The sequence below is a fragment of the Gymnoscopelus microlampas genome (assembly GCF_963454915.1).
Source record: "Gymnoscopelus microlampas genome assembly, chromosome: 10".
In the NCBI taxonomy this organism is placed as follows: Eukaryota; Metazoa; Chordata; class Actinopteri; order Myctophiformes; family Myctophidae; genus Gymnoscopelus; species Gymnoscopelus microlampas.
The window spans coordinates 10899771-10922516 of NC_139947.1; the positions used below are offsets into that span (position 1 = coordinate 10899771).

At 40.8% G+C, this 22746-nt stretch overlaps 1 protein-coding gene across 3 annotated transcripts in view; it reads left to right on the top strand.

Moving 5' to 3' along the window:
- The first annotated feature begins 305 nt into the window (after positions 1–305).
- The window catches only part of uckl1b (uridine-cytidine kinase 1-like 1b), a 476626-nt gene continuing 454185 nt past the window's right edge, over positions 306–22746 (top strand). For 2 of the 3 annotated variants that reach the window (XR_014601632.1, XM_084068938.1), the window contains exon 1: positions 306–407. Coding sequence is in view for 2 of the 3 variants with exons in the window: in XM_084068938.1 (XP_083925064.1) it covers positions 319–407 (89 nt within the window). In the remaining variant the exon portion in view is untranslated. Of the gene's footprint in view, positions 408–15922; positions 16387–22746 lie in introns of those variants that run through there. The other variant, XM_084068939.1, reaches the window with a different exon arrangement.

The window sequence follows — 22746 nt, forward strand, 5'->3', positions numbered from 1 at the left end:
TAGAAGTTTGCAGAAAAAAAGCATACGAAAGTACAGTTCAATACAAGGTCAGCTAATAGTAATTAAAAAACCCAAGAAAACAATTGGCTTGTTTCCATTAGGGAAATGTGCACTCAATTAATAGTGACTACCATGAAGAACATCATATAAGCAGTTTTAAAAAATAAGAACAAGCACAAATAAGCCATACAAGGTTTCCAACTGACAGACAGCATCCCTAGTAGTTGAAACACGATCTTGAACTCCAAGTCCCATGATGCCTCGCGGGGACAGCTGATCGTCAACCAACAGGGGGAGGAGGAACCAACAACAACAATCATGTCTGCCGTGCGTCGAGAAGGAAGCAGGCTCTCAAAGATGGAGCAGTGCGACCAGGAGGAGAGAGATCCCTCCGCGGGATCGAACAGGTAACGAACCGCTCGTCCAAGAGGGTTTATAGCGGGGGAGATCGGAGGAGAAACGAGCATGTTTAAATGGACGTAAAGGTTCACATTATACTGGTGTGTGTGTGTGTGTGTGGTGAAGCATCTCTGTTGAGGCGAAGCACGACCTGTCGCGCACACAGTGGTGGAAAGTAACTAAGTACATTTACTCGAGTACTGTACTTGAGTACAGCCCTATATACATTTTGGCCATTTGAAAATAGCAGATCTACAAGCTCACAATGCGTCGCGATGCGATGCATTGTGAGCTTGTAGATCTGCTATTTTCAAAAGATTTGCATACGTTTGAAAACTTGGGAAAATGGGACATTCTGTACAATGAGTACTTTCTACTTTTGGTACTTTAAGTACATTTTTATACCAATACTTTGGTACTTTTACTCAAGTACATTTTGAATTCCGGACTTTTACTTGTATTTCTAGTGTTTCTACATTGCAGTATTGATACTTTTACTTAAGTAAAGCATGCGAGTACTTTTTCCACCACTGTCGCGCACACAGTGTGCTGCCATCGTGGTCAATATGGGTATTTTCCAGTGTTGCCATGTCGGCTTATTATAAGCGACTTTGGGCTTCTTTTTCTGTAAAGTTGCTTGTAAATATTGGTGGTTGTAGTCGCAAATAGCAGATCTACAAGCTCACAATGCGTCGCAAGCTTGTAGATCTGCTATTTTCAAACAGCCGATAAAGTTGCTTCTTTTTGGGGCTTGTTTTCATAGACCTGCTTGCTTATTTCTATCGCTACACCTGTCAACACTGGTTCTTTTTTTCGGCAAGCTTATAAGGCAGGAAGTTACAATGTAATAACTTGTTTTATAATGTTACAAGAATAGTGATTGTACAGTCTAACCAGTTGGCCACATTATAACTTGTATAAGTTTATAACTTGTCCCTTAAGACAGGTTATTAACGGTTTTTTACATCATTTACCCCCTCCTCAAGTCATGAGACGTGTTTCATATTAACACCATTTGTCACGTTCTCAAATTAACCCACATTACTGTAAAAGGAGAGGTTTATGTTCCTGGTCTGTGTGACTGGAACAGATACAATAATATGAATAGACTCTATGCACATAAGCCATATTGGACAGAAATTGGGCCCCTTCCTTGCTTCCTTCACAGGTGTTACCAATGACACTAATGAAGGCTCTCTCTCCATTTAGTGTAGCACAGTGGTTCTCAAACTTTTTAATTTCAAGGACCCCCATAACTCTGAGAGTGTACAAATGGAACCAAATGGACCCGGGAGGGTCCATTTGGTTCCATGTGTACACTCTCAAGAGTTACACCCCCTCAAGGTACCACGAGGGTCCCTGGACCACACTTTGAGGCCCACTAGTGTTTCCAGTGAGGCAACATGCACAATATCAGCACCCTGACTCTGTTTGACCAGAATGGAACAGAGCCTTCATTAGTATCATTGGTAACACCTGTGAAATTAACCCACATTACTGTAAAAGGAGAGGTTTATGTTCCTGGTCTGTGTGACTGGAACAGATACAATAATATGAATAGACTCTATGCACATAAGCTTGTAATTTGAGTAGCTGTAGCTGTACCTGTTATGAGGAATGTCTTGTCAGCAGTAGTGGTGGGAAAAAAAACGTTAATTTCAGTGAACAAACAGTATTTTTTTTATCTAACACGTTTTACTATAATAAAGCTGTATGTATTTATGTATAGCCTACTAAAATCCTTGATTTAATTCTGAGAGTACTAGGGTCGATTTGGTTACACGTGTAACACTTCCAGAGTTACACTGGATAAATGAAACACTGATGATTTTACAGGAAAAGAGAGAACATGGATTGTTATCTATTTATATATCGTATATCTTTTTCAGATATTATGTAACGGGAAACGTAACCAATTATGTGGAAATATGTGCTTACAGGACGATGCCTTAGCATTTGAAAAGATGAGAGTATCCTCTTTTCAATTCATTTTTTTTCTATTCAATTCAAGGGAGCTTTATTGGCATGAGAAAACATACGTTGACAACGCCAAAGCAAAATAAAAACGATTTAAGAAAAGAATGGGGAAAGTATGTACAGTTGGAGGGGGTACAGCATTGTGTTAACACAATTACATGTTGGCAACTTAGGGTATAAAGCTTTTTTGAAACAAATTGCAGGAATCTTTTGCAGTCACTTTTGGGACAATTAGCAGCATTATTCCCAAAACTGTTTAAATAGTATATCAAAAAAAGTCCCAGATTTCCCATGTGTTTAAAGGTAGCAGCTCTGTTTATTGTGTGCAGTAGGTCTATAGTATATCCGAGGTCCACTCGGTACAGATGCAGTGCAGGAAACACAATGGTTAGTAGTCCTTAGGATGGTTGTTCCTTTGGCTATTACTGTGTACTTTGATTCTAGTGAAAAGACTCAGACTTCATCATGTTATGGGTCCATGCTCTCATTCTAGTGAAAAGACTCAGACTTCATCATGTTATGGGTCCATGCTCTCATTCTAGTGAAAAGACTTAGTCTTCATCATGTTATTATGGGTCCATGCTCTCATTCTAGTGAAAAGACTCAGACTTCATCATGTTATTATGGGTCCATGCTCTCATTCTAGTGAAAAGACTTAGACTTCATCATGTTATTATGGGTCCATTGCTCTCAGTCACAGCATGTTTCCCCATCTCCTCTGGGTGCTCATCCCTGACTGAGCCACAAGAGGGCGCCGCCACACCTGGACATAATAATGTGTCGCTTCTCTTGGTCTCTCTGTTGTCATTATAACAAGCACCAATTACACACATTTAAGACAGTGAACATTTGTAATCTGATTAAATAATTATTATTATAATAATACTATATCAATAGAAAAATAGATAGATAGATAGATAGATAGATACTGTAGATAGATAGATAGATAGATAGATAGATAGATAGATAGATAGATAGATAGATATAATCAGTGGTGGGGAAAATACTCAAATGTTTTACTTAAGTAAAGGTATCAGTGCTGCAATGTAGAAGTACTCCGTTACAAGTAAAAGTCCGGAATTCAAAATGTGCTTGAGTAAAAGTACAAAAATATTGGTATCAAAATGTACTTTACTACCAAAAGTAAAAGTACTAAAATGTTTGAAAATAGCAGATCTACAAGCTCACAACGCGCCGGGAAGCGACACGTTGTGAGCTTGTAGATCGGCTATTTTCAAATAGCCTAGGTATAAAATAGGGCTACAGTGATTAATGTATGTTTTATAATAATGTATACCTGCAAAGTAACTAGTAACTAAAGTTTTCAAAAAATTGTAGTGGAGTAAAAGTACAATCTTTGCCTCCGAGACGTGGTGGAGTAGAAGTAAAAGTACTGAAAATTGGAAATACTCCAGTTAAGTAAAAAATACCTCGAAATTGTGCTTGAGTAAATGTACTTAGTTGTCAGAATTGTTTTTGCATTTTTTGGAGAGCACTTACAGGTTGAATGTGTGAACATGGTTGTATGTATGCAGGGCCACATGGTTCTACTGTACACCCCATTATGTAACAGCGTTTATATACTTAGTAAGGCCTTGACATTTGGGTCATGTCCACATGTTGTAGTTATGGCCCTACAGTCTGAAACACTATCTCTAGACTGACATAAAACATGTGCCATCAACAAGTTTCATTCTATATCGTCTCTGTCGGGTGGAAAAAACCTCATATGTCCAAAACTGTTACTTTTTAGGATTCAAATTCAAAAATAGCAAAAAGTAGCAGATCTACAAGCTTGTGGATCTGCTACTTTTTGATGCTTTTGTGTGATGCTGTAGTATGATCACGTAGGGCGTTAATTTACGGGGGAAAAAAACACTTCTGTGTGGAGTTTGCATGTTCTCCCCGTGTCCCCTAGGTTAAGTACCCTCACAGAAAACATTCAGAAATCCTGGTCTCTATATACTGCCTCCCCCTGGTCAGCGGGGGCGCCTGATGGAGGGGAAAGGAACTGGTTGGAATAACGTGTTCCTTCCACATGCTACGTCCTACCATGGAAACCCCCCCGTCCCTCGTCCCCCGTCCCCCGTCAGGTGATAAGAAGCAGCCTGCTCACTCCTCGTGCATTGAAGGAAGCATGAGCTCAGTTCGGGGCTCTCCCCAGGCTGGCAGAGGGAGAGTAGCGCCCAGGGTTACAGCTTAGACATTGGCACTGGGTGAAAAAAATGGGTTTCAAAATCGTGGGATAAAAATGATAGAAATAAAAAGAAAAAAAACACAAAAGTGTTATAATATGGAGATAAGAGGTTTCTGCCCAACGGCAACGATATTCTTTAGGGAGTGATTCATTATATTAACATTAATTGCACTCGTTACACTTTAGAAAGAAGTGATTTTGGCTGGGTTGATGTTTAACCACAACAGCCATGCCAATAGCTGTGCACGTGTTTGTGTAATTTACATTTACCTTGTTTGTTTGGGAGGGAAACCTTGTGTGTCCAAGACCGTTACTTTATAGGAAATGGACACACTGTGAGCTTGTAGATCTGTTAATTTCACTACTTTTGTGCAACACTGTTGTACGAGAACGTAGGGCATTGATTAGATGAAATACAGAGATTCGAGGTTTATGCCCAACAGCAACGATATTCAAGAACACATTATGCACACATTATGTATATTGTTTGTGATTTCACAATTAGGGGAAGTTCTCCATCAGCCTCTGGGCTTCTAAACTTCTCCTGCACAATATGGCTATTTTCTTCTGTAATCTTTTTGTTATGTGCTTAATAAATGCATAAATAAATAAAAAACTCAAACTCAATATAGAACTGCATACAGTAGAGTTGAGAAAGCAGTGTAAATACATTGTGATAAATACATTGTTAACCCATTAAGACTGGGAATGCATAGGCTGTATCATTTTAGATTTTTAGCTATAAGCCTTATTTTATACTTTGGACTATTCATCTAAATCTTGAACATTTTGTGCAAATCTTTGAATACATATCTTTTTTAAATACATTTTGTACTCAAATCTTTGCATCTGGAGGTCCCTGGAACAAAACATTTTTCAAATGTTCGCTTTAAAAAAATCTATATATATTAAAAGATTTGCACACATTTTCATGATTTAAAAAGAATAGCAGATCTACAAGCTCATAGTGTGGCGCTCGGTGTGGCGCTACGAGCTTGTAGATCTGCTATTTTTCAATAGCCAAAGAAATCTAAAATGGCACAGATACAGTACTTTCCCGGTCTAAACTGGTTAATCTTGCCATAAATCTCTTAAGCATTTTTACACCAACGTGGGATTTCAACCCTGGAGGGCGTGCGTCTCTGTTGCTATAGAGAGCACTGTAGCAGAACCACTGGCATAGCAACTAGCTCAGGGACCTTGTTTAGATTTTCTTTTTTTCTTTTTACAGCTGAATCCATGTTAACAAACAGAAACTGTGCTAAAACACCTACTGTAAAATAGTGGTTCCCAAACTGGGGGTCGGGATTAGCTGTGTGATGTGTATACAGGGTATCTGCACATTTCTAAAGTTAAAATGTAATGACTTTTAAGACATTTCTAACCCATTAAGACCTGGAACGCATCTGTGTCATTTTTTGATTTGAGCTAAAAAGCATTATTTTACGCTTTGGCTATTCAATAATAGCAGATATACAAGCTCATAGTGCGGCACCGAGTGCCGCGCTACGAGCTTGTATATCTGCTATTTTTGAAAAATCGTGAAAATGCGTGAAAATCTTTGAATATATGTATTCTTTTAAAGCGAACACTTTGCACTCAAATCTTTGCTTCTGGGGGGTCCCTGGAACAAAATATTTTGAGATGGGGGTCCACGGCCAAATTCATATCATTGTGGGGGTCCTTGACATCAAAAAGTTTGAGCACCACTGATATAGAAACATGTTTTTCAGAATACTGTTGGGATTTAGAAGACATCGTAGAATCGGCTTCGGAATGGGTTAATACTAAATTGGCCAAAAGTTCAAAGAAAAAAGAAAAACCTTGAGGTTATTTTACTTTAAGTCTCTGCATGGCATGAGTCAATAGTGACTGGTCTCTAGTCTGGTCTGTAACCGTTAGTCAGTGTAATCTGAGTACCTGTAGAATAGTTCTGAGGAATGTCTTGTCAGCAGGACAAACAAGCGACTAAACATGTGGAAAAGAAAACATCGAAGAAGGTTTAATGTAATAAAGTTGTGTGCACGTAGGCTAGGATTCAAGTGGTTCTGATCTCTCTGAGAACGATGTGTTTGTCTGTACAAGTTTTGCGCTCAAGGGGTGTGTGTGTGTGTGTGAGTCTCACCCACAGTCAGCTGACAGCGTGCTGGAGCTGTAGTGTGGTGTTAGGTTTCATGGTGTTGTTGATGTCATCGTGCTCTGCTGTGTGTTGGTGGACAGGAGGGAGGAGACACCATATGTCACATTCATACATGCATATCAATGTGTGTGTGTGTGTGTGGGGGCGTGTGGCGGGGTGGGTACATGTGTTTCCTGCCATAATGATGTCCCATTGCAGCAACACGTTGCAGAACCTCAGCATGCAACGCATTGGTACTTTTTGCACTTTGTCTAATCTCATTTTCAACCTTTTTCGCGTCAAGGACCCCCAAATTGACCCATAGCCATTTTGATTTCTTGGGGGTCCCAATCTACACTGTATCATCAGCATTAGTGTTCATTTAACCCATTAAGACCTGAGGCCGCGTCTAAAAATTCAAAATCCTAACAATTTTTCGGAAAAAAATACTAAAAAAAATATTTTTCCCGATTTTTCAAAAATAGCAGATCTACAAGCTCGTAGCGCGGCACTCGGTGCCGCGCTATGAGCTTGTAGATCTGCTATTTTTGAATAGCCAAAGACATCTAAAGTGACACAGATGCGTTCCAGGTATCAATGGGTTAACTCTGAGAGTGTATAAATGGAACCGAATGGACCCTAACGGTAACGGGTCCATTTGGTTCCATTTCTACACTCTCAGAGTCTATTCATTTGGCTGGGGACCCCCTGGAACCCCCTCAAGGACCACTGGTTGAGAACCACTGCTCTAAACTCGTAGGCTTACTAAGGCTGAAGACACAGGTGCGAGAGGCCAGCGTCAAAGTACAAAAACGACAACAAAGGCTCGCACACTGAAAAATAAGCATTGATGGATGCTCTTTGGATGCAAAAATAGTGCTATCTGCTATTCAAAACTAGCAGACATACAAGCTCATAGCGCTATGCGCTTGTAGAACTGCTATTTTTGAAAAATCTTGAAAATGTGTGCAAATCTTTGAAAATATATATTATTTTAAAGCAAACATTTTTAACTCAAATCTTCGCTTTTGGGGGGGTCCCGGGAACAAAATATTTTGAGATGGAGGGGGGGGGGGTCCGTTGGAATCCGTGGAATTAATGTATGGATTCAAAAGTGCTGAATAAATGTTTTATGGTACCCATAATAGTGATTATTATTTAAGTTAAGTTTTGCCATAATCATGTCTTTTGCCATAATCAGGTAGCTGATCAACATTGGTAAACAAATAAATTCATTATATATATTTATCATATTCGGCCTTTCGGTATTCGGTTTTCGGCCAACTGTTTTCTATTTTCGGCATTCGGTTTCGGCCAAGAATTTCCCATTCGGTGCATCCCTAGTGTTGTTGACTATTAGTGGTGTGGTGAATTGGCCATAACCTTCCTTCCGTCCACTCTCTCTTGGCCTTACAGCCTGAAGCCACAGACAAACCAGCAGACTATTCCTGTATGTCTGCAAGTGACACAGACAGACAGACAGACAGACAGACAGACAGACACTGATTAGGGAATCACCAGGCCCAGGTGTTCCAAATGTAGTCCACACATCTCCCTGTCCCAACCACCACCCTACTGAAGGACGGGACACCCTGCAGGCAGAGAGGGAGGGGCAGAGGGCATAGAATGAATATCGTCGGGCAGAAACTTCCTATCTCCATATTATTCTAACCTTTTGTGTTTTTTTCGTAACTTAACGGCCCTACTTGATCATACTACAGCGTCACACAAATGTTGCACATTTTGAGCCTGTAGATTTGTTATTTTATTTTTATAGGATATTTTTGGGGTCTTTTTGGCCTTAGTTTACAGTAGAGACAGGCAGGAAACAGAGAGAGAGATGGGGAGAGACATGCAGCAAAGATCGTCTGGAACGGGACTCAAACTCACAAAGAGCCTGCAGGTGCATTAGAGCCGCTACGCCAGCGGTACGGGCCTAGATCTGCTACTTTTGCTATTTTTTAAAATTTGAATCCTGAAAAATAACATACAGAAAAAATGACCCATCCCACCTTGAAAAAAAGGAGGGGGCAATTAAGTATATCCTCCTGGGGGACCCCGGTCAACAAAGTATGTAGTGTTGTAAACATCCGGGACAACGCTCCACATGTCCCAGACTCCTCTCCCTCCTGGCTCCCAAACTGTGTAGTGGAACTGTGTAGTGGAAGAGTACTCAACGGGCCTGAAAATTAAGGCCCGGCCCATAACTGGGCCCTACTGGGCTGGCCCCGAGGCTCGGGCCCGGTCCGAACAATTACCATACTTTTAGGCCAGAAAAACCTGTAAAGGTGTTATTATGTGCTTAATGTCCTCAAAGTCACAGATCCAACGAGTTTTTCGAGTTTTGGCCATTGTCACCCTGTTCGGTGACAATGGTCGGACGGCGCCAAGCTAGATACCTGAGTAAAGTTCACTTTCAGCTGCATCCAACACATCCACTGCCATTTCCGTATGCCTTACCGTTAGGCCGCTAGGGGCAGTTGAATTTATTTTTTTGGGGTAATAGATTTTTTTTTTTTTACGGAACTCGAGGCTTGGCCCGGCACGACTAATTAGCATAGATTTTCGGCCCGAAAACGTCAGGTCGGGTAGGGTCTAGGGCTGTCAAACGAATATTCGATATTCGAATATTATTCGAATATTGGGAAAATATGTATATTCGAATATGAAAATTAATATTCAAATTAAAAAATATATATGTATTATTAATACAAAAAGAAATATGTTTATTTGACAGGGACAATACAAAAAACTATGTATGAAGTTATAAAAACAAACAAAATATATGTTTTATTGGATCCGTGCACTCGATACATTGATTTTTGTACTGTTTCTGTCAACAACAAAAAAACATTTTTTTGAATTTTTTATTTTATTTTTTATAGTAATAATAATAATAATATTCGAATATATTCGAATTTTTTAAGACCAATATTCGAATATCATTTCTGAGGAAAGTTGACAGCCCTAGTAGGGTCGGGCTCGGGCAGAATTTGAGAACTCTCTAGAACAAACTCCCCATTACAGTCAGAAAGTGCAGACTCACTCCCAATCTGTGACCAGGTCAGTCAGGGGTGAGCTCCTCCACTTCGCAGAACCAGAATCAAGTTATCTTTAATCTGGTTTGTGACTTGATCTATCACTAAAGGCCTGTCACCATTATTACATAACCGCCTGATGATCGCAATTATCCGAGATAATCGCAGTCATAATCATCAGATCAGATCAGCCCTTTAGGGATTTTCTGTTTATCTGTTCGACAACAAACGCATAAAGAACAATATATCGTCTCTCTCGCGTGGAAACCTCATTATGCCCAAAACTGTTACTTTTCAGGATTCAAATTCAAAAACTGCAAAAGTAGCAGATCTACAAGCTCGCAACGCGGCGCGGAGCTTGTAGATCTGCTACTTTTGATGCTGTTGTGTGATGCTGTAGTGTGATCAAGTAGGGCGCTAATTTACGAAAAAACACAAAACGTTGAGAGGTTTCTGGCTGACAACAGCGATATACAACTCAACATAAAGGCATTACAAAGAATCCCCAGAGTACAAACAACATGACAGCCAGGCAGGTTGATTAATGCTTCAATGGCTGTGAGAGGACCAAGTGTAGACCCCTGGGGGACCCCAGTCAACAAAGTACTGTGTATTCATCATGTGCTCCATTTATTTACGCCGCTCTCCAGTGACGTAAATAAAAGGTTTTGTGTGTGTGTGTGTGTGTGTGCGTGCGTGCATGTCCATTGGACAATTAAAGCATCCTCCTTCATCGTTTCCTGAACATAAAGTGTCTTTAGATGGGATATCTTTAGAACAACGACTGTATACAGTGATGTCACTGTTGTGTTTAGAGATGTGATCATTGAGCAGTCGGAGAACTCTTCTCCATCACCGTTCTGGAGCCAAACACGTCTGTTTGCTGCACTGCTCCGTTCTGTGACAGAGTTGTGTGTGAACGCTTAGTAGCGCTCGCCCGAATTTTGGTGTGAGCTTGTAGATCGGATATTTTCACAATGTTTGCCTCTTTTTTTACGTATTATTTGACAATTTGGCATTAAAAATATCTTAAAAGTCCTTAAATTGACACTTTAAAAGTGTGCAGATACCCTGTATAGTATACACTTATACTGTATGTTGGTTTGTTTACTGTTGAGTGAGAAAAGCTAATTAAGCTAATCATCTGGACCCCCCTGGGTGTCCCGACCCCCAGTTTGGGAACCACTGGCCTAGCTCACCGATTTCTGATGTTTTGACCAAAATTTGTTTAAAAAAGATCTGCTATTTTTGGCACGGGCCGCATTTTGAATGTTGCGATGAAGAAATTGCAACAGTCTGAATTACACCTGAACTGCAACATGTGATTAGAGTTTGATCAAAAGAAGGAGCATGGGGTCGAGGTCAACATTTTAGCCACTGTTAGTTAACACATTTCTGCAATAGCAGATGCGGTAAAATATACAAATTGTCTGAAATTGATCGATGTCACTGTAAAGGTTTCCGCTTGGTAGAACCTGTGTTTTTCTATCTGTCATTATTCTTGTCCTATCTTGCCTACTTCTGTATCAGTGACTCTCATACCTTCAAGTCACGTAATGACTTGAAGGTGTGTGTGTGTGTGTGTGTGTGTGTGTGTGTGTGTGTGTGTGTGTGTGTGTGTGTGTGTGTGTGTGTGTGTGTGTGTGTGTGTGTGTGTGTGTGTGTGTGTGTGTGTGTGTGTGTGTGTGTGTGTGTGTGCGTGCGTGCATGCGTCTAATAGGGCTGTCATAATTATTACGTAATCACCTGGCAGACATTATTTGAGCTATTAACCTCAACTATCCATCGCTTGGATGAAATGAACAGAAATGCCACAATTACCATCATTATTTCCCCATCATTTTCCATGCCCTCTTAACCACTTTCAACCTGGTGTCCTTTCTGGGGGAATCATGGGCAAAAAAAAAAATAGGAAAAATTGTATTTAAAAAAGGATGAAATTGTGAGCTTGTAGATTGGCTAATTTGAAAAAGTATAAACTTATATGGCCTCTGTTAGCCATAGTACATTATTTATTTTGATTGGTACCGCCGGCCATTATTAGCCACTTGTACTGTATATTTCAGTAATCGGCTTTACCGTACAGTATATATCGTCGCTGTCAGGCAGAAACCTCTTAACTCCATTTTCAAACGTTTTTTTGTGCTTTTTCATAAATGAATGCCCTACTTGATCACACTAGAGCATCACATATAAGCATCGAAAGTGGCAGATTTACAAGCTTGAAGCGCGACGACATGCTTTGAGCTTGTAGATCTGCTACCTTTGCCGTTTTTTGAATCCTGAAATGTAGCAGGTTTGCACTTGACAAAGACGACATTATAGCCTACTTATTATACTCAGTCGACCAGGGTCCCCCAGGGGCTCTACACTTGGTCTGCTCAGCACTCACTCTGACCAGCAAATCCAACCCTAACTTGAGTAGAGGAGAGCTTACAGGATCGTAATATAGGATTACAGTACTGTATATCACAACACATGTATTTACTCTAAACTAGGGGTGTTGAAAATAATCTATTCATGTAAAAATCGCGATTCTTATTTTCAACGATTCAGAATCGATTCACAATTTATAAATACATATATGTTATTATTATTATCCCTCTGGTGAAAGTTACAGGAGTTCTTACTGTATTGTGTGTGTGTGTGTGTGTGTGCGCGCGCGCTTGTGTGTGTGTGTGTTTGTGCGTGTGCGACTGTCCAGCTGACACTCGTTAATGTTATATGCATCAAGGCAATTATGTTGTGTTTCTGCATAAAATAGAACTACACCTATAGATACCATCACAGTCAAGAGTTCTTTCAAGCAACCCTCTCTGCTATTATATCATATTTTGTTTGAGCTGTTGGAAATAACTAGGCTACACTTGGTTGTTAAAGTCCAGATGACAACAATATGACTGAGATTCACAGCCCTACTAAAGGGCATGGCCTGTCACACAATTTGGCCTTAAATAGATGAGCATCTGTCATGAAACCTGTTCAATTAGGTGTCGGGAACTAGACCCCTCACAGCTTTTAACTTCAATCTGTTTGGCTTGAACCCCCGAATCGCTTTGTGGCTGCTATATTATCCTTTTTTCTTTCACTTGTGAGGAGGGTAGATGTTTATATGTTGGATTCGGTATGTGGAACCCAAGCAAAGCACAAGGAGGAAAGTCTTTAAAGAAAGGAGAAACTAATTGCCGTTATAGAGAGCGAGTCAGTGAAGCCGAGTTGCTAATGTTCATCGGCAGTGCAATTGGTGGGTTCGCGAGTTTGACACATGGCAGCAGAATTGTTGCAGCTGGCACTGAAGCACTAAGAGGGAGGGCTTAATGAAGAGCTAATATACATTAGTCAAACAATACACATCAGTGGAATGTTGCTGACAGTAGCCAAGAACGCCACTCCCACAGTGACTCGGCACTGATGAAATATTTCATTAGCACACCCCAACATACCAGCTTGCTTACTCAAACTTCCTCAAACTAGAGGCCATAAAAAGTTATATTGAATGTTGCTGTAGCCAAGGGTTGTATAGGAACAGTGTAAACACTTATTAAAGGTCTGTTTTTAAATGTCGCTTATAAAACCTTGACAAATCGTCTCTATTGGTGGTCTGCGCCGGGACAAATGCAGATCAATTTAGGAGTCCTTGACAGGAAAATGTTTGAGAGTCTGATATACTGTAGTAAGTCCAAGTGTTGCTGTTAGTAGTGGCTCCTATATGCTCTGTGACTTGTCTCCATCTCCATTAACTTATTGCATGGTGAAACAAGTTTCAAAATCACCATTTTTTTCCTTTGTTTTTGATGCTTTTTAGCCCTTGTCAATTGATTCGTCCCCCGAACACAGGCCAATTGTGTTTCTATATAGACACTCGACAAAGCCGGATGCACACCACGGTGGATTCGAACCCGTAGTCTCTCCGCGGTGGTGAGCAGCTACTTCACCACTGCCCCACCCGAGCACCTCCAAATCACACTTTAAGTACATAAACACTACACAGACGTGAACAACGTGGTGTGTAAATGTAAAAGATCCTGTCGACAGTTTATTCCCATCTTTTAAAAAATATATATTTATGATTTTTACTCAGCATAGGAAGTAGTAGGGCCAAGGGTAGTAGGGTCAACTTAGGGACAAGGATGGTTCAGTTTTAAACAGCACTCAACTCTCCCCATACCCTCCCTCCCTCACGGGTCTTTAGTCACCGTTCACTTCACTGCATGGACAAAAAAGATTTGAAAAAAAGAAAACAAATATGTTAAATCAGCAAACTCCACAATGAGTTCTAAGGAAAAAAAACTGCGATTGTTCCTTTCGCCTTTTCTTCTCCCTCTCCCCTCCTCCCCAAAGTATTCCCATCTATTTCTCGCAGTGCTAAACGGACGTCATCATTGTCATCTGTGTTACACCGACCTATCGATTTCTGTCTCTGTTAGAGATCTAATATCAAATTCAAAGTGTAATATAACATGAATAGAGCCCTATCACACAAAGGTAACCACAACAATGAAACAGATTATTCTAATCTGCCTTGACTCCTGTCCTGTCATGTGACGTTATGTGATATGACACCGGTAGAGTAGGGATTAAATGTGATTTAGAAAGCTTCAGTTGGTTTAACTCTTTGAATTATTTATCAAAACACATCGTTAAGAATAGGATGCATTATCATCAATATTTGAACACATTACAAGAACTTCTACAGGTTTGTGAGCAAGCATGTCAGAAAAGTAGTTGGGTGAGGGGGTGCCTAGTGTATTTGATAATTGCCTTCAAAATGCAACTAAAAATGTTTTGTATCAAATCAAATGTTTACACCGCAGGACAAAATGATGAGAGGTGTTGTTGACAGAAAAAGATGAGGAAAAGGGTTAAATAAAGGGAATCTTTGGTGTCCTCATATTTTCTAAAACTAACAAGAATTGATAGTATACCATTTGATTAATTGAATACTTTATTAACAGTTTGCAAAAAGTATAGAGGTACAGTTATACATGTACAATAATGCTAAAAGGATAACACAAAAAGCCCTGAGATGAGATCTATCTATCTATCTATCTATTTATTGTCATGATCTCCCTGTCTCTGTCTGTGAACTGTTCCCTCCATCACCTCCTGTGAAATATTGCGACAGTGACTGTCAGAGACAGATGACGCGCTGCCACGCCTGCCTGGCATGTATCTGTGTGTGTGTGTGTGTGTGTGTGTGTGTGTGTGTGTGTGTGTGTGTGTGTGTGTGTGTGTGTGTGTGTGTGTGTGTGTGTGTGTGTGTGTGTGTGTGTGTGTGTGTGTGTGTGTGTGTGTGTGTGTGTGTGTGTGTGTGTGTATGCGCGTGCGTGTGCGTGTGTCCGTCAGAGTTGCCATGTCTGCTTGTTATAAGCGACTTTGGGCTTGTTTTTTCTGTAAAGTTATTTGCTAATATCGGAAGTTGTGGGTTGCGTTTTTTTATTTTCCCCATGTGAAAATATTTTGTGTTTGTTAAAATGTTTTAAAAATATTCAGCATTTTTTCATTTTTATTCAAGATTTGTTTGGAAAATAGCAGATTGATTTTTTTAAACATTTTGTTAAAGATATATATTTTTGGGTCTTTTCTGCCTTTATTGATAGACATACAGTAGACTGACAGGAAATGGGGAGAGATGGGGAGGTGTGACATGCAGCAAAGGTCGTCGGGATCGGGATTCAAACCAGCGACACGCTGTCAGGCTGGATTAGATCGGCTATTTGCTAATATCTTATCGTATAGGTTTAAAGTGCTCATGCGGCCTATATTAGCTTCTTTTGGGCTTGTTTTCATAGACGCGTGGTTCTTATTTCTTTTGCAAAATCTGGCAACGCTGATGTCTGTGTGTGTGTGTGTGTGTGTGTGTGTGTGTGTGTGTGTGTGTGTGTGTGTGTGTGTGTGTGTGTGTGTGTGTGTGTGTGTGTGTGTGTGTGTGTGTGTGTGGTCTGGTGGTATCATGCCAGCAGAGGGGAGGCATGGCTTTAACCTGTTGCTATTAATACAGCGTAACGAACATAATCTGGAGGATAGGTTATCCTCTTACGTTGTGTTGGCTGCATGGGCATGGACAGACAGGGGGGCGGGGCTCTGACACAGGAGCAGAAAGAGGAGGGAAAAAAGCACTTTCATTTCTAATGCGTCTCTCTCTCTCTCTCTCTCTCTCTCTCTCTCTGTCTGTCTGTCTCTCTATCTGTCCGCATAGCTCTCTGTTTCCAGAACACTCAATGGAGTAAATAGAAAGCAAAACAGATGTTCCAAGCATAGTTTCGTTTCTCTTCCCCAGTCCTCCCTCTCTCTCTCTCTCTCTCTCTCTCTCTCTCTCTGTATTTAACTGCAGCTCCCTCCTTCCTTCTTCTTCTTCTTTTCTCTCCCTCGCTCTGTGGTGGCTGTGTCTCACCAGAGGCTAGTGGCACTAAGTGTTGTTGTCTTGTTGTTCTGACTGAGTTTGTGTGCGTACAGTGTATTTATGCGTGCGCGTGTGAGCTCGTGGTGTTTCCCTCCCTGCTGACAGTAAAGACACAGAACGTTTAAAAACTAAAAAAACACATTAAGTAGTAGAGCTCCCATAGTGGAAGCCTACCTGCTGTTTTTTTTTGCAATATGAACTCCCTCTCCTCTGGAGCAAGGATATCTGGCTGTTGGACTCTGAGACAGGACAGGTAAGTGCACTGGAGTTTATTCTTATTATTTCACTCTTTTTCTGCTGCCTTTTCTACGACTTTTGTTGTTACTTTGCTTTTTTAGTCGTGTCCTTCTGTCGGTTTGAGTCGTTTGCTTAATAGCTCCAGGTGAGCTGTCAGCCTTTGCATGCCAGAGTTTTTACGAGTGCTGCTGCTGCCTGCCTGCTGGGGGGCCGGGCCACTCCCCTGTTGTTGTGAGAAGTCACCCCGGGGTCCCGGGGCTGTCAGCTGTCATTGTGTAATGGCTGGAGGGACTATTAGAGCCGGCTGCACTTTAGGCTTAACCCGTTAAGACCTGAGGCCGATTAAAACCTTATTTTTCCTAAATCCTAACGCTTAAAAAAAACAAATATATTGAAAGATGTGCACACATTTTCCAAAAAAATAAAAATAAATAGCAGATCTACAAGCTCATAGCGCGGCACTCGGTGCCGCGCTATGAGCTTGTATATCTGCTATTTTTATATAGCCAAAGAAATCTTAAAATGACACAGATGCGTTCCCGGTCTTAAGGGTTAACTATAAGCCTCAGTTATACTTTAGTTGTGTGTCTGGTGTTCAGTTAAATGGCAGATCTACGAGCTCGCAACGCGTCATGAACGTGACACGTTGTGTGAGCTTGTAGATCTACTATTTTACTTGAGACCCCTCTGCACTTAGTGTGGAACGGACCTGAGTCGCAACTTGGTACTTGGTTCTGCTCTTGTTTTCCTTCTACACCCAATCTCTTCGCCCAGAAATAGCTAGATGTTGCAACGCATTGTGAGCTTGTAGAGCTGATATTTCTGCCGAATATACCGCCAGAATTTGTATTTGTTTGAGTTGGGGATGACAAAAATGATGTATTTGAAAGTGTCAATGAAGTAGAGAAGCCACTTTAGATTTTGCTATTTATAATTTAAAATGTCTTTTTTTTGCTTTATTTGACTGCCATGCTGTCATGCTAACTGCTTTTTTATGAGGGTTTATTTTCTGTTATTAGTCTTTTTTGTCCTATCACTTTTTCTGTACCTGACCTGTGTTTCAGAACTGCTGTAATGCCATGACAACGGAATTTCAGTCACAGTTGTGTTGTGTGTTGTGTTGTTGTAGTCCAGTGGGGCAAGTCAGGGTCATGTCAGTGTAACACATGTGTGCCGAATTGTCCGTGTGTTGTTGTTGTTGTACAAAGTGTGTGTGTGTGTGTGTGTGTGTGTGTGTGTGTGTGTGTGTGTGTGTGTGTGTGTGTGTGTGTGTGTGTGTGTGTGTGTGTGTGTGCGCGTGCGCGTGCCACCGTCTTGTTTACTGTTTACTATTATTATCGACTGGCCGCTGCCACCCAGAGGAGGGGCACGTCTGTCTCTCCCAAAAGAAGCTTCTCACTGTTTTTGCTGTTGGTTCTTAACACTTAAAGGGATAGTTCACCCCCAAAATGACTTTTTTTTTATCGAAAACAAAAAAATATAATATATGAATTCAACTCTCCATGGGGTGAGTAATCGATAGGGAAAAAAAGTCCTTTTGGGGGTGAACTATCCCTTTTAATTGATTCTCCACTGCTGTGAAAATAGCCTAATCTACAAGCTTGTGAGCTTGTAGATCGGCTATTTTCAGCATAGCGACACCGTTATACGACCATACTATAAATCATGGCTTTAGGTTCTCAGATTTTTGCTGTTGTCACACGTTCGGAGTCATGAGGCTTGTTGATTTTTACAGCTTTTTTTACGAGGGGGAAGAAGAAGTAATGTGAAGTCCTGTAATCATGGGACAATGAGGGCAAGGCTCAATATACGCCAAACTAGGCTAATCTTTTATGGCACCCTGGTTTGGTTTTTAACTGATAACCCCCAGCTGGAGAGTAGCATACTGTCCTGTACCTTGCACTGCATTGCATGCATTATGCAGCGTTGCCACATTTTGTGTGAGAAATAAGCAACCTAAGCCTATGAAAACAAGCCCAAAAGAAGCGACTGCAGGCCACACAAGCACTTTAAACCTAGGTCGGCTATTTGAAAATAGCCGATGATAGGGTTAAGAAAGGAACCCTATAAATAGGGCTGAGCCCAAGAAAAATTAAGAGATGGTTTTCGTTCTAAGACCCCAAGATTTGACCAGTCGACATAAAGAAATGAGAGTCAGACAAGAGCGGATGTAAGTCCAAGGATGAAACAATTCTGTATTGCTGAGCGTGCACACAATACAAGGACAGTACAAGTTACCGACAAGAATAAAAATCACACTAATGTTACAAATACAGGCAATAGTATTTATACACAAGTTGGAGTTCGGACATCAGATATAAGGTGGATCCTAAGTTAACGATTGGTTAAGACTCTCAGACGTCAGATCATATCTGATGAGCTGTCAGGCATCAGGGTGTCATCATAATAAGTTGTTGTTCATCTTATAGTGTCCTCTTGTACAACTTTTGGTTCCATAAACAAGTTATACCTTCGATATCATAGCACATGTGGCAGGTTTATCTGTGACAGGGTGACAGCTGACAGAGTAAATTAGTGACAATATCCCGGTCATGCAGGTCATCTTACACACAGATACAGGTCATTTGACATTTAATCACAAAGCGTTGACCAAGACATGTTTTTACTGATTGGAAACGTATGGAGCCGGCACCAGATAGCAAATATGGAGCCAGCTACATGGCCTTGGTAGGGAAAGTATTGTAGAGTTACAAAAAGCATGTTTAAAAGACTGAAGTACAGGCCCAAAAATACATCACTATATTAATTTGACTGGTTATTATTTCTAGATCATATCAATCTGGTCCACAAAACATATAGTTTTAACTCCATCTATTATCTAAACTACAGCTATTTTCCCCCAAAAATATTGAAATAAAATGGGAAATATTTTGAAGATTTTTGAAACATTTTAACAACAAAAATCTGGTACGCGGCACAAAATATTTTCAGATGACGCTTAGGGAGGGACAAATACATACTCATTTGGGGGTCCATGATGACATGAAAATGTTTGAGAACCACTGGTTTAAACAACATTTAGGAAACAAGCCCAAATAAACAACTACACTTTAGAAACAAGCCCCCCCCCCCAAAAAAAGCAACACGCAACTACCAATATTTACAAGCCATTTCACAGAAAAACAAGCCCAACGTCGCTTCTAATAAGCAGACATGGCAACACTGCACGTGTGCCCCCCTGTGTCCCCACCCAATCACTGGCTGCGTTCTAAGCACAGGTGAGCTGAAGGAGATAAGATAACTCTCTCTCTCTGTGTTTGTTTAACTTTTGACCCCCAGAGATCACTCTAGTATTGGTGGGTGGTGGTCTTCAAAAAATCTGGTCTGGAACGGAAGAACCGTCTTTTAGTTGTAAAACACAGTGAAAGTAGGTGAGGTCTGGTTGTTGATTCACCCAGAGACAGACAGACAGAGTGATCATTTCCTTGCTCCACATGGCGTCTGGATTTCTGCAGAGCTCATGGGGCGAGGTGTGGGTCTCCCGGATACTGCAGTAGGTGTTGTTAGCAACTGTCTGTTACCTGGGTTAACCCTTTAAGGCCGGGAAGGGAACGCTTGTGTGTCATTTTAAGATTTATTTTGGCTATTCAAAAATAGCAGATATACAAGCTCGTAGCGCGACACCGAGTGCCGTGCTATGAGCTTGTAGATCTGCTATTTTTTAGAACAATCAAGAAAATTTGTGCAAATCTTTTATAGATTTTTTTTGCTCAAATCTTTGCTTCTGGGGGTCCCTGGAAAAAAATAGTTTTAGATGGGAGGGGGTCTGCGGACAAATGCATATTATTTTGGTGGTCCTTGACATGAAAAAAGTTTGAAAACCATTGATAATATAGCAATATAAGTCACCAATACAATTTAAAAAAACTTTGGTAAAAAACAACTGTTAGGATTTTAGCAGACATGTAAAATCCCCAGAAGCAAAGATTTGAGTTAAAAACTTTTGCTTTAAAAAAGTATATATATATAAAACTACTAAAAATGTGCACACAGTTTCACGATTTAAAAAAATAAATAGCAGATCTACAAGCTCATAGCGCGGCACTCGGTGCCGCGCTATGAGCTTGTATATCTGCTATTTTTATATAGCCAAAGAAATCTTAAAATGGCACAGATGCGTTCCCGGTCTTAAAGGGTTAAGCTAAACATTACAAATTGCACTTTTTTTTCTCCTCCTCTCTTTTCTTTTTTTTGCAGACGTAATAATGATACATCATCTCTTTCTAGGCTGGAGGTGGAGGAGGGTGGATCATTCATGCTGTTCTGCCCCCATAGCGTTACTGACATGAAAACCTCTCTGTCGGGTGGAAACCTCATACGTCCAAAAAACTGTTCACTTTTCAGGATTCACTTCTTTGTGACGCTTTAGTATGATCAAGTAGGGCATTCATTTACCAAAGTTAAAACATGGAGATAAGAGGTTTCTGTGTGACAGCATATTTAAGTGTGATTTATAGGGTCACCACTGTGTCTAAGGCCTAATTAGTTTCTAACCCAGCGTCCCTATTTTGTGCATGATGCCAGTATAGACCGTTGTTTGTTTTCTTTTAAAGTAGAGAGTAGAGAACAACGCCCTCGAGGCGTTGTGAGCTTGCAGTTTGGCTATTTTCCACAATATTTATCTCTGGAACCGAGTCAAACTAAATGCAATGCCTGCAATTCCAAGTGCTTGTCAGGGTGTGGGGGGTCCATACAGTTCAAATATGATTATTTTGGGGGGGGTCGCGGCCTGAAAAGTTTGGGAACCCTTGGGTTGAGAGGGACAGTCAAGTTGGCTGGACTGGGGGAAAGTAGTACTGGGAAAGTAGTAATCTCAGCAAATGGGTCAGAATTGTTGTTTGGTGAAAACTGTTCCCTGGCTGGTCTCCTCTCCTCTTTCACTAGAGGAACTGCATCTTGCATTAAAACACTGTTGCAAAAGAGGAAGCCTGTGGTCAACAGTAATTTGCCCAATTTGCTGTCTACACATCAGAACCCGACACATATTATTCTTTTTGCTTCCGCCAGGCTGGCGCCAGCTGTTTTCTGATACTGTGAAAGGGGTCATGAATGGGAGAGTTACTCGTCAAAGCGAGTTATTTTTTTTTCAAAGACTCTTTTTTTTATTGGATAGTATACAGTAGTTGAGAATGACAGGTAACAGGGAGAGAGAGACAGGAAGTGACACGCAGCAAAGGACGTCGGGCTCGAGAATCGAACCCGCGACTCAATGTCAGGCTGCATTAGAGCTTATATGTGGTATGCACCTTAACCACTAGAAAAAGCTTGGAGAGTTTTTAGCCCATTTCAATCCGAGAACGCATCTGTGTCATTTTAGATCTTTAGTTTTTGGCTATTCAAAAATAGCAGATATACAAGCTCATAGCGCGGCACCGAGTGCCGCGCTATGAGCTTGTAGATCTGCTATTTTTTTGTGATTTTTTTTTTTTGCAAATCCTTGAATATAATATATTTTTTAAAGCGAACATTTGTAACTCAAATCTTTGCTTCTCGGGGGGGTCCCTGGAACAAAACATTTTGAGACGGGGGCCCACGGCCAAAATACATATCATTTTGGGGGTCCTTGACATGAAAAAGTTTGAGCACCACCGATACAGCAACACACGTTTTTCAGAAACCAGTTAGGATTTAGAAGACATTTGTAGATGCGTTTCCCGGATTTAATCGGTTAATCAAATTGTCACTCTGCTGTCAGAGACAGCTGGCCTGTTCCCATACATGGAAAAAGGGCCTGTTTTGAATGGGGCTGGTTTATTATTTGCATGTGCTCTCTCCCGACGACGCTGGACCTTGGAAGTTATGCAAGTACAGTGTGCACTTAAGTTCTAAGCAGAGTTGTAAAGTTCATCATAATTGATAACCGAAATAGTCATAATTTGCATGGTCAGTTTGCAGTAGAGATTTGTAGGATTGGACACTTTCTTCTGCTCCAGTGTCAAGTCAGTGGAATGTTCCTGTGCATTAGCAGCATGTCTGCACATGCAGCAATTACACCTATCTGTGTCAGAGGCAATGCTCACCTTATGATATAGTGTAGAAGGGGGGGTGCAACATTAAATCAAAGTCATTGATGTCATTGAGAGTTTGCAAGGTTTCCAAAAAGTACCCAAAATAACAGATCTACATGACACATTGTCAGCTTTTGGATCATCTATTTTTGTCAAGTAGGCAAGTAAAGAGGCAATAAAGAGCCCTGGGGTACCCTAGTCAATTAAGAATGTATATTGTTTAAGTCGGGGGTTCTCAAACTTTTTAATACCACAACCCCATATTATGAGGGGATTTCTTTGAGGCACAGTTGTGCCTCAGCCTCTGACTTGTGTGTCTGGTGCTTCTGTTTGTTCTCGGTCTGTGT